The 18,394-nt window shown below is 45.6% G+C and overlaps 1 protein-coding gene across 3 annotated transcripts in view; it reads left to right on the top strand.

Moving 5' to 3' along the window:
- The first annotated feature begins 8,880 nt into the window (after positions 1–8,880).
- msrb3 (methionine sulfoxide reductase B3) overlaps positions 8,881–18,394 on the top strand; it is a 38,448-nt gene continuing 28,934 nt past the window's right edge. For 2 of the 3 annotated variants that reach the window (XM_065021241.1, XM_065021238.1), the window contains exon 1: positions 9,175–9,264. Coding sequence is in view for 1 of the 3 variants with exons in the window: in XM_065021239.1 (XP_064877311.1) it covers positions 9,183–9,264 (82 nt within the window). In the remaining 2 variants the exon portion in view is untranslated. Of the gene's footprint in view, positions 9,265–18,394 lie in introns of all 3 variants that reach the window. The other variant, XM_065021239.1, reaches the window with a different exon arrangement.

Genomic DNA, 18,394 nt, shown 5'->3' with positions numbered 1-18,394 from the left:
GGAACCGTCTGTCTCACAGGGCTGGGTGGAACCGTCTGTCTCACAGGGCTGGGTGGAACCGTCTGTCTCACAGGGCTGGGTGGAACCGTCTGTCTCGACTCACAGGGCTGGGTGGAACCGTCTGTCTCGACTCACAGGGCTGGGTAAACCGTATGTCTCGACTCACAGGGCTGGGTGGAACCGTCTGTCTCGACAAACAGGGCTGGGTGGAACCGTATGTCTCGACTCACAGGGCTGGGTCGAACCGTCTCAACAAACAGGGCTGGGTGGAACCGTCTCAACTCACAGGGCTGGGTGGAACCGTCTCAACTCACAGGGCTGGGTGGAACCGTCAACTCACAGGGCTGGGTGGAACCGTCTCAACTCACAGGGCTGGGTGGAACCGTCTCAACTCACAGGGCTGGGTGGAACCGTCTCAACTCACAGGGCTGGGTCGAACCGTCTCAACTCACAGGGCTGGGTGGAACCGTCTCAACTCACAGGGCTGGGTCGAACCGTCTCAACTCACAGGGCTGGGTGGAACCGTCTCAACTCACAGGGCTGGGTCGAACCGTCTCAACAAACAGGGCTGGGTGGAACCGTCTGTCTCAACTCACAGGGCTGGGTGGAACCATCTCAACAAACAGGGCTGGGTGGAACCGTCTGTCTCAACTCACAGGGCTGGGTCGAACCATCTCAACAAACAGGGCTTTGTTTTCTCTTTTAAGTGGGACTTGACTGTTGGTTGTCCACAACCTGTCTGGACCACAGGAGTGGTGGGAGGCTTTAGACTGACAGTCCTGCAGTGTTTTTTTGTTGTAAAGACCAATCAGAGTTTTGAAAACAAAACTTTGGAAGACCACTTGAACAACCAATGGGCTGGGAGATAGGAGACTAGGAGGGTGGGGGGGCGTGGTCTGAGCTTTGTGTGAGAAAGCTGGAGATGTGTGATTCGCTGGTGCCCCGTTGACACTATTTAATTTTTTTGTTCTTTTTTTTTTTGTATTACAAACTTTATGGATTTAAACAAGGAAACAAAACTTCCATTTCGTTCTAATGGCATATTTAAAAATATATATGAGAGGGAAACAACCCCCCCACTTCTTTCTCTCCTCCCTCCATCCTCTCCTCCCTCCATCCTCTCCTCTCTCCATCCTCTCCTCCCTCCATCCTCTCCTCCCCCTCCCTCCATCCTCTCCTCCCTCCATCCTCTCCTCCCTCCATCCTCTCCTCCCTCCATCCTCTCCTCTCTCCATCCTCTCCTCCCTCCATCCTCTCCTCCCGTGCTGACACTATTTAATTTTTTGCCTCCTCCCCCTCCATCCTCTCCTCCCTCCATCCTCTCCTCCCTCCATCCTCTCCTCCCTCCATCCCCCTTTTTTTAACGAGACTGGCCCCATGATTTTTCAAGGAGTTGAGTTGGGGGCTATACATTGAAATTGCTTTATGGTGCAGGTTAAAGTTAAAGCCTCTATTTAAGCTTTTGAATTTATACCAATAATCTGGATGTTTATTTCCTGGAGAATGTAATCCCTTATTGCATTTTCGTTAGTTTTTAGTCGAGCCGGCGGAGGAAAGGCAGGCTGGTGGCGGTGGCTTCCTTTTGAATGATCTGTATCAATAAAGAAAAAACCACAAGCTCTCTTTTCTTTTCTCTCTCTCTTCTCCTGCCTACTAGCTACAACACTCTTTTAACATACTGACTGCATCAGATTCTGTACCCAGAAGTGGAAGCGTTTGTGAGAGATTGGGAGGATAACTTGTTGCGAGACAGTGGTTTTGGCAGGTGGTGTTGGTGCAATCCCCCCCGGGGGGCCTACGTCTTCGATTGAAAGGAGTTTAGAGAAGATGGGGGCTGATAACGTGGGCGATCAGTCAGTCGTCCATTTTGTATTTTTTGGCTTCTTTGGTTTTCTGTCTTAACTCTATATTGGCGGCCATTTTAAGTATTTTTCCTCCCTCAAGCAGCCCTGGTCTAAAGTAGTGCACTACCCCTATGGGTCCCTGGTCTAAAGTAGTGCACTACCCCTATGGGTCCCTGGTCTAAAGTAGTGCACTACCCCTATGGGCCCCTGGTCTAAAGTAGTGCACTACCCCTATGGGCCCCTGGTCTAAAGTAGTGCACTACCCCTATGGGGCCCTGGTCTAAAGTAGTGCACTACCCCTATGGGTCCCTGGTCTAAAGTAGTGCACTACCCCTATGGGCCCCTGGTCTAAAGTAATGCACTACCCCTATGGGCCCCTGGTCTAAAGTAGTGCACTACCCCTATGGGCCCCTGGTCTAAAGTAGTGCACTACCCCTATGGGCCCCTGGTCTAAAGTAGTGCACTACCCCTATGGGCCCCTGGTCTAAAGTAGTGCACTACCCCTATGGGTCCTGGTCTAAAGTGGTGCACTACCCCTATGGGCCCTGGTCTATAGTAGTGCACTACCCCTATGGGCCCTGGTCTATAGTAGTGCACTACCCCTATGGGTCCTGGTCTAAAGTAATGCACTACCCTATGAGCCCTGGTCTAAAGTAGTGCACTATATAGGGAATAGGGCTCTGGTCTATAGTAGTACACTATATAGGGAATAGGGTTCTGGTCTATAGTAGTGCACTATATAGGGAATAGGGCTCTGGTCTATAGTAGTGTACTATATAGGGAATAGGGCTCTGGTCTATAGTAGTACACTATATAGGGAATAGGGCTCTGGTCTATAGTAGTGGACTATATAGGGAATAGGGCTCTGGTCTATAGTAGTGCACTATATAGGGAATAGGGCTCTGGTCTATAGTAGTACACTATATAGGGAATAGGGCTCTGGTCTATAGTAGTGCACTATATAGGGAATAGGGTTCATTTTTTGGACGCGAGCGAACACTTTTCTTCCTGCCATGTTGAAAGTCATTTAGACTTGTTTTGTTGGTTCTTTAATTGTACCGTTGTTGTTGATTAAACGCAGACCTCATGTAATATTATTATAGTCGTGTCAGATATGATGCGGAGAGAGAAACCCGTTGTGTGTTTTTAGAGATGTGTAACGCGGAAAATAAAACAGTGTTTTAACGTTGATGCAGAAATAAGAAAGAAATAAGAAAGAATAAGATATAATAAGAAATAAGCTGATTCACAATAATTTAAACATTGTTTTTAGTTTAAAGTACAAAGCCCCCCCCCCCTGTTGTGTCTAAATGGAGACTGTAAAGTCCTGAATGATTTGCACGTGAGCTGGATTTTATGTTGTCGTCAAACTATCAACACATTCATAATGCTTCAAGATCAAAGGAATCGCCACCATTAAGATTATTTGTATATTGTGTTGGGGGGGGGGTGAAGTTGAACGTGGGGTTGCTGTAAATTGTACAAAATGATGCACATTTATAAAATAAAACGTGTTTTAATTAACCTGGTGCAGTCCTGTCCCCCCTGCAGCAGTTATTGACCTGGTAATTAACCTGGTGCAGTCCTGTCCCCCCTGCAGCAGTTATTGACCTGGTAATTAACCTGGTGCAGTCCTGTCCCCCCTGCAGCGGTTATTGACCTGGTAATTAACCTGGTACAGTCCTGTCCCCCCTGCAGCAGTTATTGACCTGGTAATTAACCTGGTGCAGTCCTGTCCCCCCTGCAGCAGTTATTGACCTGGTAATTAACCTGGTACAGTCCTGTCCCCCCTGCAGCAGTTATTGACCTGGTAATTAACCTGGTGCAGTCCTGTCCCCCTGCAGCAGTTATTGACCTGGTAATTAACCTGGTGCAGTCCTGTCCCCCTGCAGCGGTTATTGACCTGGTAATTAACCTGGTGCAGTCCTGTCCCCCTGCAGCGGTTATTGACCTGGTAATTAACCTGGTGCAGTCCTGTCCCCCTGCAGCAGTTATTGACCTGGTAATTAACCTGGTACAGTCCTGTCCCCCTGCAGCAGTTATTGACCTGGTAATTAACCTGGTGCAGTCCTGTCCCCCTGCAGCAGTTATTGACCTGGTAATTAACCTGGTGCAGTCCTGTCCCCCTGCAGCGGTTATTGACCTGGTAATTAACCTGGTGCAGTCCTGTCCCCCCTGCAGCGGTTATTGACCTGGTAATTAACCTGGTGCAGTCCTGTCCCCCCTGCAGCAGTTATTGACCTGGTAATTAACCTGGTGCAGTCCTGTCCCCCTGCAGCAGTTATTGACCTGGTAATTAACCTGGTGCAGTCCTGTCCCCCTGCAGCAGTTATTGACCTGGTAATTAACCTGGTGCAGTCCTGTCCCCCTGCAGCGGTTATTGACCTGGTAATTAACCTGGTGCAGTCCTGTCCCCCTGCAGCGGTTATTGACCTGGTAATTAACCTGGTGCAGTCCTGTCCCCCTGCAGCGGTTATTGACCTGGTAATTAACCTGGTGCAGTCCTGTCCCCCCTGCAGCGGTTATTGACCTGGTAATTAACCTGGTGCAGTCCTGTCCCCCCTGCAGCAGTTATTGACCTGGTAATTAACCTGGTGCAGTCCTGTCCCCCCTGCAGCAGTTATTGACCTGGTAATTAACCTGGTGCAGTCCTGTCCCCCCTGCAGCGGTTATTGACCTGGTAATTAACCTGGTGCAGTCCTGTCCCCCCTGCAGCAGTTATTGACCTGGTAATTAACCTGGTGCAGTCCTGTCCCCCCTGCAGCAGTTATTGACCTGGTAATTAACCTGGTGCAGTCCTGTCCCCCTGCAGCGGTTATTGACCTGGTAATTAACCTGGTGCAGTCCTGTCCCCCCTGCAGCGGTTATTGACCTGGTAATTAACCTGGTGCAGTCCTGTCCCCCCTGCAGCAGTTATTGACCTGGTAATTAACCTGGTGCAGTCCTGTCCCCCCTGCAGCGGTTATTGACCTGGTAATTAACCTGGTGCAGTCCTGTCCCCCCTGCAGCAGTTATTGACCTGGTAATTAACCTGGTGCAGTCCTGTCCCCCCTGCAGCAGTTATTGACCTGGTAATTAACCTGGTGCAGTCCTGTCCCCCCTGCAGCAGTTATTGACCTGGTAATTAACCTGGTGCAGTCCTGTCCCCCCTGCAGCAGTTATTGACCTGGTTGTGCCTTAACTTTGTGCTTTAAAACAAACAACAACAACAAGCAGCTGTCAGAATGTCCTGGTTTATTTTAGTGGTATAATCATTGTTTAAAGGGAACGTGAGGTCAGAAAGAAAGAGCTTTATTACAAATGTGTTTTCTTGGAAAGTTTTGTTCTTTTTTTTGTTTCCCCTCTCGTTCTGGACAACACCGAGGATGGGGTGTTTTTCGTAGGTGTGTGTGTCCAACAATATGCTTTCCTGCCCCCCCACCAGAGTTCGTCCCCAAATGGCACCCTATTCCCTATGTAGTGCACTACTTTTGACTCGAGCGTTATGGTGACTGGGGTGCCATTTGGGGACCTACCCAGTATTTTTTTGAAGTTCAAGTCAGGTTGTTGTTTGGGTAGTCAAACGTGGGTAGTTTTTTAAATGTTTAGATACTTTCTGCTTTACTCTCCTTCCCATTTCCAGAATGACCTTTTTACATTCAAACAGTTGTATTCCACTGCACAGAGCTGAATATGTACAAAATAAAACGACGTTCAAAATGGAAGCCAGTTTTTTTTTTTTTTGCTGACTGTACTTTCCTGTGTGGTGCATCATGGGTAATGGTGATCTTAAAAAAAATATATATTTTTGTAATAATTGTCACCAGCCTGATGTTTAATACCAGTGATGCACCTGAAGGTTGTTTTTCTTCTTAAGAAATGATATGACTGTATAAAGTGACTGAATGTACTACATGTTTGGTCTGTGTGTGCGGCTTACAAAAAAACACACATTTTCCAGAAATCGCAGTTTTAAAAGGATTTCGGTGTGTTCTGCTTATTCCCTCTTAATTCCGGCTATCTTCCAACCGACATTTCTGGGGGAATTTGGGTAAAGTTTCCAGAATGTTCTAAACCTATCTGTGTGGCACTTCTCTACGGTCCAAGGTGACGCTTGCTGCTTCAACTACCAGCTGCTCCCCCCTTAAAGGACGTTTCTCTCGTTTATGTAAACGTTTTATATTTGTAATGTGTATTATTATATGCAGAAGACATTTAATTCCTATTGTATCGTTCACATTGACCTATCACGACCCCCCCCTTCAAGTCACATGACGCTTAAAGGTGTCCAATAATGTCCAGACATTTTAAAAGGTTCAGATGTTTTTAATGTAATTGGTCACTTAATTGTCTTTTTTAAAAAAAAAAAAGTTTTTTAAAAAATGGCTCTGATTTAAAGATTATTTCCTTCTTCGTCACTGCTCTACATAATTAGACTTGTATGTTTTATAATCAGTTGTGCAGTGAAGACTGCTAATGGTGTGTGTGTGTGTGTGGTATTGTTCCACAGCTTTCTCTCTATATATCTTCTCCTATATGGAAATGGAAGGTGTCCTCGCCTGTCTCTACCTCACCCCAACCCACCCCCTCTCAGTGCTAAACCTGTCCAACAGCTGTGCCTGTGTCCACTATGCTTCCTGACCCACCAATTGAGGTGTCTGAGTCAACCTAACCATGGGTGGGGGGGGAACTCTGACCAAAATGTAACTCAAAACAGACAATGTAGATTTGAGTCTGGGCTCCTGTGACCCATTTTAAGAATTGTACGGTATAATAATGAAATGATGTGTAACACCACAACCCATAGGGGGGTCCAGACCCACAGTCTGGGAACCACTGCTCTAAAGAGTGGAAACCATAGGGGGGTCCAGACCCACAGTCTGGGAACCACTGCTCTAAAGAGTGGAAACCATAGGGGGGTCCAGACCCACAGTCTGGGAACCACTGCTCTAAAGAGTGGAAACCATAGGGGGTCCAGACCCACAGTCTGGGAACCACTGCTCTAAAGAGTGGAAACCATAGGGGGTCCAGACCCACAGTCTGGGAACCACTGCTCTAAAGAGTGGAAACCATAGGGGGTCCAGACCCACAGTCTGGGAACCACTGCTCTAAAGAGTGGAAACCATAGGGGGGTCCAGACCCACAGTCTGGGAACCACTGCTCTAAAGAGTGGAAACCATAGGGGGGTCCAGACCCACAGTCTGGGAACCACTGCTCTAAAGGGTGGAAATGCACGGACAATGCTGGAACCAGGGACAGAACCAGGCTGTCCAAACACGCATGGACAATGCTGGAACCAGGGTAAGAACCAGGCTGTCCAAACACGCATGGACAATGCTGGAACCAGGGACAGAACCAGGCTGTCCAAACACGCATGGACAATGCTGGAACCAGGGTAAGAACCAGGCTGTCCAAACACGCATGGACAATGCTGGAACCAGGGACAGAACCAGGCTGTCCAAACACGCATGGCCAATGCTGGAACCAGGGTAAGAACCAGGCTGTCCAAACACGCATGGACAATGCTGGAACCAGGGTAAGAACCAGGCTGTCCAAACACGCATGGACAATGCTGGAACCAGGGTAAGAACCAGGCTGTCCAAACACGCATGGACAATGCTGGAACCAGGGACAGAACCAGGCTGTCTAAACACGCATGGCCAATGCTGGAACCAGGCTGTCTAAACACGCATGGCCAATGCTGGAACCAGGCTGTCTAAACACGCATGGACAATGCTGGAACCAGGCTGTCTAAACACGCATGGACAATGCTGGAACCAGGCTGTCTAAACACGCATGGACAATGCTGGAACCAGGCTGTCCAAACACGCATGGACAATGCTGGAACCAGGCTGTCCAAACACGCATGGACAATGCTGGAACCAGGCTCCAAACACGCATGGACAATGCAGGAACCAGGGAAAGAACCAGGCTGTCCAAACACGCAGGAACCAGGGAAGGAACCAGGCTGTCCAAACACGCAGGAACCAGGCTGTCCAAACAAGGAACCAGGTTGTCCATCATGAGTTTACAGCAGTAAGTGGTCTTATTTCAGTCATTCAAGGAGTGGGGTGAACACATTGATCATCTATTGTCATTGGATTGGGCCTCTTCACCTCCAGAATCAAACAGTAGGAATAGTCTATTCTAACTCACTATTCTAACAGTGCTCTGCTATTCTATCTCACTATTCTAACAGTGCTCTGCTATTCTAACTCACTATTCTATTCTATCTCACTATTCTAACAGTGCTCTGCTATTCTAACAGTACTCTGCTATTCTAACAGTGCTATGCTATTCTAACTCACTATTCTAACAGTGCTATGCTATTTTAACTCACTATTCTAACAGTGCTATGCTATTCTCTCTCACTATTCTAACAGTGCTATTCTATTCTAACTCACTATTCTAACCGTGCTCTGCTATTCTATCTCACTATTCTAACTCACTATTCTAACAGTGCTATTCTATTCTAACTCACTATTCTAACCGTGCTATGCTATTTTAACTCACTATTCTAACCGTGCTATGCTATTTTAACTCACTATTCTAACCGTGCTATGCTATTTTAACTCACTATTCTAACCGTGCTATGCTATTTTAACTCACTATTCTAACAGTGCTATGCTATTCTCTCTCACTATTCTAACAGTGCTATGCTATTCTAACTCACTATTCTAACAGTGCTATGCTATTCTAACTCACTATTCTAACAGTGCTATTCTATTTTAACTCACTATTCTAACCGTGCTCTGCTATTCTATCTCACTATTCTAACTGTGCTATTCTATTATATTCCAGTCTGTTTCTCATTGGACTCGCTTTCCAATCTGCTGTAGTAACAATCCATTATAATAGTCCATGTTTCCAGGCACGAGAGCCAGTAGTAAGATAACTAATTTAAATAGTCTGCTAGTTTGGCTTTAAATAGACTGCTAGTTTGGCTTGATCCTACTGTATGGACTCAACTTCGCGTAATCTGATTTTGCTCTTGTTCATATTTGGAGATATGTGCCTGTGGCGCTGGAATCTATCCCACAATGCACCAGTCATTACCTAACTAAGAAGTCCACAGTAGACATTTCCCACTATAGTGCCAAGCTGCAAAGTCGAAATTGCCATAAATCGTGAAAAATGTATGAAGACGTCAATTCGCTTTTTGCTCTTCATTTAAGCGTAGGTCAGGCACACGTTTAGGAGTATAGTTAATGTTACCGTTAGTTTTGAAATCCGATTTTTAAAGAAGATACATTGTAGAACTTCCGGGTTTTGCAGCTTGGCCATATAGTGCCAACCCCTCAGACAGGCCAGCGGTGTGTTCTCCGTTTCTCTCGTCTCACTGAGTTGTGTTCACAGCTAATGCACGGACACCGGACGGACCGCCCGTCTGCCAGTGGGTTGACGATCTGCGGTACTTTGTTGTCCCTGCTACTTTTTACAGGTATGTGAACGACATTTCGATTCGTAGTTGATTTACTAACTGTTGCAATAGCATGATAAATATTGGAGTCTGTGTAAAGATTGTCGTGTTGTTTTTAAATGTCATTTTGTTTCCAGAGTTTTCTGCTCGGGGAAAGTGGCGCTTGTTGACCGTCCCACTGTCCATAACAAACCATGTCCTTGTCATTTGATAACCTAGCTAACAATACGGGCTCGTTTTGAGTGGGACACCAGTTGCTGAAATAGCCTATTCAGTTCTAATACACAGTCATGCACTTGTAGGCTAAAATGTTGCTTTTACTGTAAAGACATTGACGCTTGAACGTGACAACAGTTCTTGGTGAATACATTATATTAAAAAGGTAAACAAGTGTTGTATCCTGCGTCAGTGAAATCGGATACATTAGAAACATAGCTAGTTATGTTACAGTAAGTTAATAGACCAGACGTTACAGAACAGCTGACCACTTGACTGTAGTCTATACTGACTGTAGTCTATGGCAGTTTTAATGTGGCGCACTTGTCAGCCTTTGCTTATGAAGGCAAAACGCTACTAGAAATAGCTCGAACCAAGTTTAATGTCAGTTCATTCCCTACAGCCTCCGTTATAAGCATAGTTGGTAATAAACCACAGAATGAGTATTTAGAACGTAATCTAGAACACACGCCTACTGTATTATATTCTTATTATTGACTGGCTGAGAGTTCATTCTTCATGTGTAAGAAGTGGTGTTTCACCTTGAGTTGGATGCCAGTCAAACCCATAATAAATATTCACAGAAATTCTAGAATGATAATTATTCTGTGGTCAGACCATCCAGGAGATGGTTATAAGGATCGACCTTACCGACCTACACAGTTACTAGGTCTGGAAAACCTTCTTATCCGTAGGGTTTTCAGAGGTTAGCTTCGCCCACGGTTAGCTGCGTGGGAACGACCATTGTCCACGCTGTGTTTTAACATTTAGAAACGTCAGTAAATATTGCTTGTGAAACGTTTTTCCAATCACATGCTGATATACCCCTTATCTTTCATAACAGCGAAAAATCTACTTAGTATGGCAGTTTATCCCCAGATCCATATGCTGTCTCCAGATGACTGCACTTCCTCCTCAGTTAGCTTACGCACAGGTGTTTAAAGCATGCTAGTTATCCCAGGTGGCCCACCTCTGTCTTCCCTAAACAAGCGCAGTAACATGGATATATATATATATATATATGGCCGTGTGGGAACCGTAACCCTATAAAATTGTGTTGTAATTTAACCATTGTTTAAAAAATATATATTTCTCTCAGTTTACAAAACTATACCGCAAGTTTTATTTAACCTTTATGTATTAACTAGGCAAATCAGTTAAAGAATAAATTATTATTTACAATGATGGCATACCCCGGCCAAACCCGCACGACGCTGGGGCCATTGTGCGCCGCCCTATGGGGACTCCCAATCACGGCCAGCTGTGATGCGGCCTGGATTCGAACCAGGGACTGTAGCAATGCCTCTTGCACTAAGATGCAGTGTTTTTGACTGAGTTCAGAACGAGCGTCGGGGCTCGTAAAAAAATCCCCCAACCAGGGACTGACGATAGTATCTTCTTGTTGGGAGACTAGATGCTGCTGGAAGTGGTGTTGGAGGGCCAGTAAGAGGCACTCTTTCCTCTGGTCTAAAAAATATCCCAATGCCCCAGGGCAGTGATTGGGGACACTGCCCTGTGTAAGGTGCTGTCTTTTGGATGGGACGTTAAAACGAATGTCCTGACTCTCTATGGTCACTAAAGATCCCGTGGCACTTATCGTAAGAGTAGGGGTGTTAACCTCGGTGTCCTGACTAAATTCCCATTCTGACCTTCATACCATCGTGGTCACCTAATCGTCCCCAGTTTACAATTGGCTCTTTCATCCCCCTCCTCTCCCCTGTAACTATTCCCCAGGTTGTTTCTGTACATGAGAATGTGTTTTCAGTCAACTTACCTGGTAAAATAAAAATAGGTACTTAAGCAGTTGGAGTCCATGAATGGAATACACAGTTACCAGGTTACGCCGTCCAGTTCTAACCGGTCTGTGATGTCACTCATTTACATTAATATACAGTAGTAACAAAGCCATTAAAACAACATCAAATCACCACTAATCAACTATCAAAATGTGCAGCATCATTCACCACTAACACTAACACTGCTGTTTGGTTGGCTGTGGTCTGTCGTCTCTGTCATTATTTGGCAGCACATCCTACCGATTAGAGGGCTTGGATAGCCCAGTCCTTCTTAAGAGGGTTTGGATCATTAGCTTGGATAGCCCAGTCCTTCTTAAGAGGGTTTGGATTGTTAGCTTGGATAGCCCAGTCCTTCTAAAGAGGGTTTGGATTGTTAGCTTGGATAGCCCAGTCCTTCTAAAGAGGGTTTGGATTGTTAGCTTGGATAGCCCAGTCCTTCTAAAGAGGGTTTGGATTGTTAGCTTGGATAGCCCAGTCCTTCTAAAGAGGGTTTGGATCATTAGCTTGGATAGCCCAGTCCTTCTAAAGAGGGTTTGGATTGTTAGCTTGGATAGCCCAGTCCTTCTAAAGAGGGTTTGGATTGTTAGCTTGGATAGCCCAGTCCTTCTAAAGAGGGTTTGGATCATTAGCTTGGATAGCCCAGTCCTTCTAAAGAGGGTTTGGATTGTTAGCTTGGATAGCCCAGTCCTTCTAAAGAGGGTTTGGATTGTTAGCTTGGATAGCCCAGTCCTTCTTAAGAGGGTTTGGATCGTTAGCTTGGATAGCCCTGGCCTCCTTAATTAAGAGGGTTTGGATAGTTAGCTTGGATAGCCCAGGCCTCCTTAATTAAGAGGGTTTGGATTGTTAGCTTGGATAGCCCAAGCCTTCTTAATTAAAGGGTTTGGATAGTTAGCTTGGATAGCCCAGGCCTCCTTAATTAAGATGGTTTGCATTTTTAGCTTGGATAGCCCAGGCCTTCTTAATTAAGAGGGTTTGGATTGTTAGGTTGGATAGCTCAGACCTTCTAAAGAGGGTTTGGACTGTTAGCTTGGATAGCCCAGGCCTTCAAATCTAATTATTTATATAGCCCTTCGTACATCAGCTGATATCTCAAAGTGCTGTACAGAAACCCAGCCTAAAACCCCAAACAGCAAGCAATGCAGGTGTAGAAGCACGGTGGCTAGGAAAAACTCCCTAGAAAGGCCAAAACCTAGGAAGAAACCTAGAGAGGAACCAGGCTAGTCCTGGGGTGGCCAGTCCTCTTCTGGCTGTGCTGGGTGGAGATTATAACAGAACATGGCCAAGATGTTCAAATGTTCATAAATGACCAGCATGGTCAAATAATAATAATCACAGGCAGAACAGTTGAGACTGGAGCAGCAGCACGGTCAGGTGGACTGGGGACAGCAAGGAGTCATCATGTCAGGTAGTCCTGAGGCATGGTCCTAGGGCTCAGGTCAGTTGAAACTGGAACAGCAGCATGGCCAGGTGGACTGGGGACAGCAAGGAGTCATCATGTCAGGTAGTCCTGGGGCATGGTCCTAGGGCTCAGGTCCTCCGAGAGAGAGAAAGAATTAGAGAGAGCATACTTAAATTCACACAGGACACCGGATAGGACAGGAGAAGTACTCCAGATATAACAAACTGACCCTAGCCCCCCGACACAAACTACTGCAGCATAAATACTGGAGGCTGAGACAGGAGGGGTCAGGAGACACTGTGGCCCCATCCGACGACACCCCCGGACAGGGCCAAACAGGAAGGATATAACCCCACCCACTTTGCCAAAGCACAGCCCCCACACCACTAGAGGGTTTGGATAGTTAGCTTGGATAGCCCAGGCCTTCTTAATTAAGAGGGTTTGGATTGTTAGCTTGGATAGCCCAGACCTCCTTAATTAAGAGGGTTTGGATAGTTAGCTTGGATAGCCCAGGCCTTCTTAATTAAGAGGGTTTGGATTGTTAGCTTGGATAGCCCAGGCCTCCTTAATTAAGAGGGTTTGGATTGTTAGCTTGGATAGCCCAGGCCTCCTTAATTAAGAGGGTTTGGATAGTTAGCTTGGATAGCCCAGGCCTTCTTAATTAAGAGGGTTTGGATTGTTAGCTTGGATAGCCCAGGCCTTCTTAATTAAGAGGGTTTGGATTGTTAGCTTGGATAGCCCAGGCCTCCTTAATTAAGAGGGTTTGGATTGTTAGCTTGGATAGCCCAGGCCTCCTTAATTAAGAGGGTTTGGATTGTTAGCTTGGATAGCCCAGGCCTCCTTAATTAAGAGGGTTTGGATTGTTAGCTTGGATATCCCAGGCCTCCTTAATTAAGAGGGTTTGGATTGTTAGCTTGGATAGCCCAGGCCTCCTTAATTAAGAGGGTTTGGATTGTTAGCTTGGATAGCCCAGGCCTCCTTAATTAAGAGGGTTTGGATTGTTAGCTTGGATAGCCCAGGCCTCCTTAATTAAGAGGGTTTGGATTGTTAGCTTGGATAGCCCAGGCCTCCTTAATTAAGAGGGTTTGGATTGTTAGCTTGGATATCCCAGGCCTCCTTAATTAAGAGGGTTTGGATTGTTAGCTTGATAGCCCAGGCCTCCTTAATTAAGAGGGTTTGGATTGTTAGCTTGGATAGCCCAGGCCTCCTTAATTAAGAGGGTTTGGATTGTTAGCTTGGATAGCCCAGGCCTCCTTAATTAAGAGGGTTTGGATTGTTAGCTTGGATAGCCCAGGCCTCCTTAATTAAGAGGGTTTGGATTGGATGGCCCTCTCCTTCAGCAGTTATTGTTCATTGTGTCCAAAACAAAGGCTACTTAGCACTGCTTGCCTGCCTGCTGTGCTCAGTCCCAATGCTGCCATTCTACTACTACGTCAACATACTGTAGTTATTAGCCATGGTAACATACTGGAGTTATTAGCCATGTTGTAGTCATTAGCCATGTCGACATAGCCGTTAGCCATGTGGACATACTGTAGCCATGTGGACATACTGTAGCCGTTAGCCATGTGGACGTACTGTAGCCGTTAGCCATGTGGACGTACTGTAGCCGTTAGCCATGTGGACGTACTGTAGCCGTTAGCCATGTGGACATATTGTAGCCGTTAGCCATGTGGACATATTGTAGCCGTTAGCCATGTGGACATATTGTAGCCGTTAGCCATGTGGACATACTGTAGCCATGTGGACATACTGTAGCCGTTAGCCATGTGGACGTACTGTAGCCGTTAGCCATGTGGACGTACTGTAGCCGTTAGCCATGTGGACGTACTGTAGCCGTTAGCCATGTGGACATACTGTAGCCGTTAGCCATGTGGACATACTGTAGCCGTTAGCCATGTGGACATATTGTAGCCGTTAGCCATGTGGACATATTGTAGCCGTTAGCCATGTGGACATATTGTAGCCGTTAGCCATGTGGACATATTGTAGCCGTTAGCCATGTGGACATATTGTAGCCGTTAGCCATGTGGACGTACTGTAGCCGTTAGCCATGTGGACGTACTGTAGCCATGTGGACATATCGAAGCCGTTAGCCATGTGGACATACTGAAGCCGTTAGCCATGTGGACATACTGTAGCCGTTAGCCATGTGGACGTACTGTAGCCATGTGGACATACTGTAGCCGTTAGCCATGTGGACGTACTGTAGCCGTTAGCCATGTGGACGTACTGTAGCCGTTAGCCATGTGGACATACTGTAGCCGTTAGCCATGTGGACATATTGTAGCCGTTAGCCATGTGGACATACTGTAGCCGTTAGCCATGTGGACATACTGTAGCCGTTAGCCATGTGGACATACTGTAGCCGTTAGCCATGTGGACATATTGTAGCCGTTAGCCATGTGGACATATTGTAGCCGTTAGCCATGTGGACATACTGTAGCCGTTAGCCATGTGGACGTACTGTAGCCATGTGGACATATTGTAGCCGTTAGCCATGTGGACGTACTGTAGCCATGTGGACATATTGAAGCCGTTAGCCATGTGGACATACTGTAGCCATTAGCCATGTGGACATACTGTAGCCGTTAGCCATGTGGACATACTGTAGCCGTTAGCCATGTGGACATACTGTAGCCGTTAGCCATGTTAAATAGTTGGTAACAAGCTTAAGAAACATCAAAATCAATGGAAGTGTAGGCTACAAAATTAAATGTACCAAATTGAAAATATTTTAATCATTTTGAAGATAATTTTGATTGATACTGTCCTATAGAATGGGATACTTTACAAGAAAAGATTAGATTTTCTACAGGAGTCTAATAATAGAATACTGTAGCCTGCTATTCTATCATTCTAATAGTATTCTATCAGTCTAATAGTAGACTACAGTATTAAATCAGTCTAATAGTAGACTACAGTATTCTATCAGTCTAATAGTAGACTACAGTATTCTATCAGTCTAATAGTAGACTACAGTATTCTACCAGTCTAATATTAGACTACAGTATTCTATCAGTCTAATAGTGGAATAGTAGACTACAGTATTCTACCAGTCTAATAGTAGACTACAGTATTCTATCAGTCTAATAGTAGACTACAGTATTCTATCAGTCTAATAGTAGACTACAGTATTCTATCAGTCTAATAGTAGACTACAGTATTCTATCAGTCTTATATTAGACTACAGTATTCTATCAGTCTAATAGTAGACTACAGTATTCTATCAGTCTAATAGTAGAATAATAGACTACATTATTCTATCAGTCTAATAGTAGACTACAGTATTCTACCAGTCTAATAGTAGAATAATAGACTACAGTATTCTATCAGTCTAATAGTAGACTACAGTATTCTATCAGTCTTATATTAGGCTACAGTATTCTATCAGTCTAATAGTAGACTACAGTATTCTATCAGTCTAATAGTAGAATAATAGACTACAGTATTCTATCAGTCTAATAGTAGACTACAGTATTCTACCAGTCTAATAGTAGACTACAGTATTCTACCAGTCTAATAGTAGACTACAGTATTCTACCAGTCTAATAGTAGACTACAGTATTCTATCAGTCTAATAGTACCAGGAGGCTTGTCTTTCTGTTGTTCCAGGAGAGCTGCTGTACTGGGAGCAGAATACAGTGTTCGCTGAGCTGAAGGTTGGTTGTCTGGGTCCCTTGGGACTGTTTCTGTCTCTTTAGGGGGAGAGAGAGCACTCAGCTTTAGTCCAGCCGCAGAGCTCTGCCTCAGCTCTATATAAGGCCATAGTAGTTCTATATTAGTTCCAGAAGAAGCCAGCTAGCTAGGCTAACTTTTGTTTATCACGTTCCACCTCCTGCACCCCTTGGGGTCCTGAGGACAGAAACGTGCACCCCTTGGGGTCCTGAGGACGGAGTGTGGGGAAACACTGGCCCTGTATCTTCACCTAAATCAGAACATTTAAACATAGCAAATGTGTTTTTAAAATGAATTAAGGACAGCTTTAAATGTAATTTTTATTTTATTTTCAATAATAATAAATCAGATAAATGTATCAGGCTCAGGTTTTGATCCAGTGACAGCTAGCCCTTTTGGTTGGACCTCAGACATAATGCTGTTTCCTTCTCTACTTCTGCCACCCGGTGGTAGATGTTGGTACTGCGGTTCGACGGCTGAGTTCATCCTAGGAATGTTATCTCCTCATCCGAACAACAACAACAATTTAAAGTAAACCAGCAAGCCCTTTTTTTTAGTCATGACTAATATACTGAAGTATTCAACAAGTATTCTGAAAATAACAGATCTACAACTCTAGTTTACCGGAACATGTCAAGGCTGCTTGGTTTGTTCTAACCATCTATGCATATCTCTCTCGGACACACACACACACCATACCACACACTAACACACACCATACCACACACTAACACACACACACACCATACCACACACTAACACACACACACACCCACACACTACACACACACACCACACTCACACACACACCATACCACACACCACTCACACACCACACACCACACCACACACACACACCATCACACACCACACTCACACACACCACACTCCACACCACACACCATACACCACTCACACACACACACACACACACACACACACACACACACAGCAGGTGAAGCCTTGTTTAATAATCACATCTCCAGATTCACCACTAGATGTCCCTCTCTCCACACACTAACTCACTGTACCCTCTCTCCACACACTAACTCACTGTACCCTCTCTCCACACACTAACTCACTGTACCCTCTCTCCACACACTAACTCACTGTACCCTCTCTCCACACACACTAACTCACTGTCCCTCTCTCCACACACTAACTCACTGTACCCTCTCTCCACACACTAACTCACTGTACCCTCTCTCCACACACACTAACTCACTGTCCCTCTCTCCACACACTAACTCACTGTACCCTCTCTCCACACACTAACTCACTGTACCCTCTCCACACACTAACTCACACACACTAACTCACTGTACCCTCTCTCCACACACTAACTCACTGTCCCTCTCTCCACACACTAACTCACTGTACCCTCTCACACACACACTAACTCACTGTCCCTCTCACACACACTAACTCACTGTACCCTCTCACACACACACTAACTCACTGTACCCTCACACACACACCCACAACACACTAACTCACTGTCCACACACTAACTCACTGTACCCTCACTCACACACACACACTAACTCACTGTACCCTCACACACACACACTAACTCACTGTACCCACACACACACACACACAGGTGAACTCACTGTACCACTAACTCACTGTCCCTCACACACACTAACTCACACTCTCCACACACTAACTCACTGTACCCTCTCTCCACACACACTAACTCACTGTCCCTCTCTCCACACACTAACTCACTGTACCCTCTCTCCACACACTAACTCACTGTACCCTCACACACACACACACTAACTCACTGTACCCTCACACACACACACACACTAACTCACTGTACCCTCACACACACACACTAACTCACTGTACCCTCTCTCCACACACTAACTCACTGTACCCTCTCTCCACACACTAACTCACTGTACCCTCTCTCCACACACTAACTCACTGTACCCTCTCTCCACACACTAACTCACTGTACCCTCTCTCACACACACTAACTCACTGTACCCTCACACACACACACTAACTCACTGTACCCTCACACACACACACTAACTCACTGTACCCTCTC

The sequence above is a fragment of the Oncorhynchus nerka genome, linkage group LG8 (genome assembly GCF_034236695.1).
Source record: "Oncorhynchus nerka isolate Pitt River linkage group LG8, Oner_Uvic_2.0, whole genome shotgun sequence".
In the NCBI taxonomy this organism is placed as follows: Eukaryota; Metazoa; Chordata; class Actinopteri; order Salmoniformes; family Salmonidae; genus Oncorhynchus; species Oncorhynchus nerka.
Note: the sequence above shows the minus strand (reverse complement) of the source record. Positions and strands in the feature narration are given on the sequence as shown.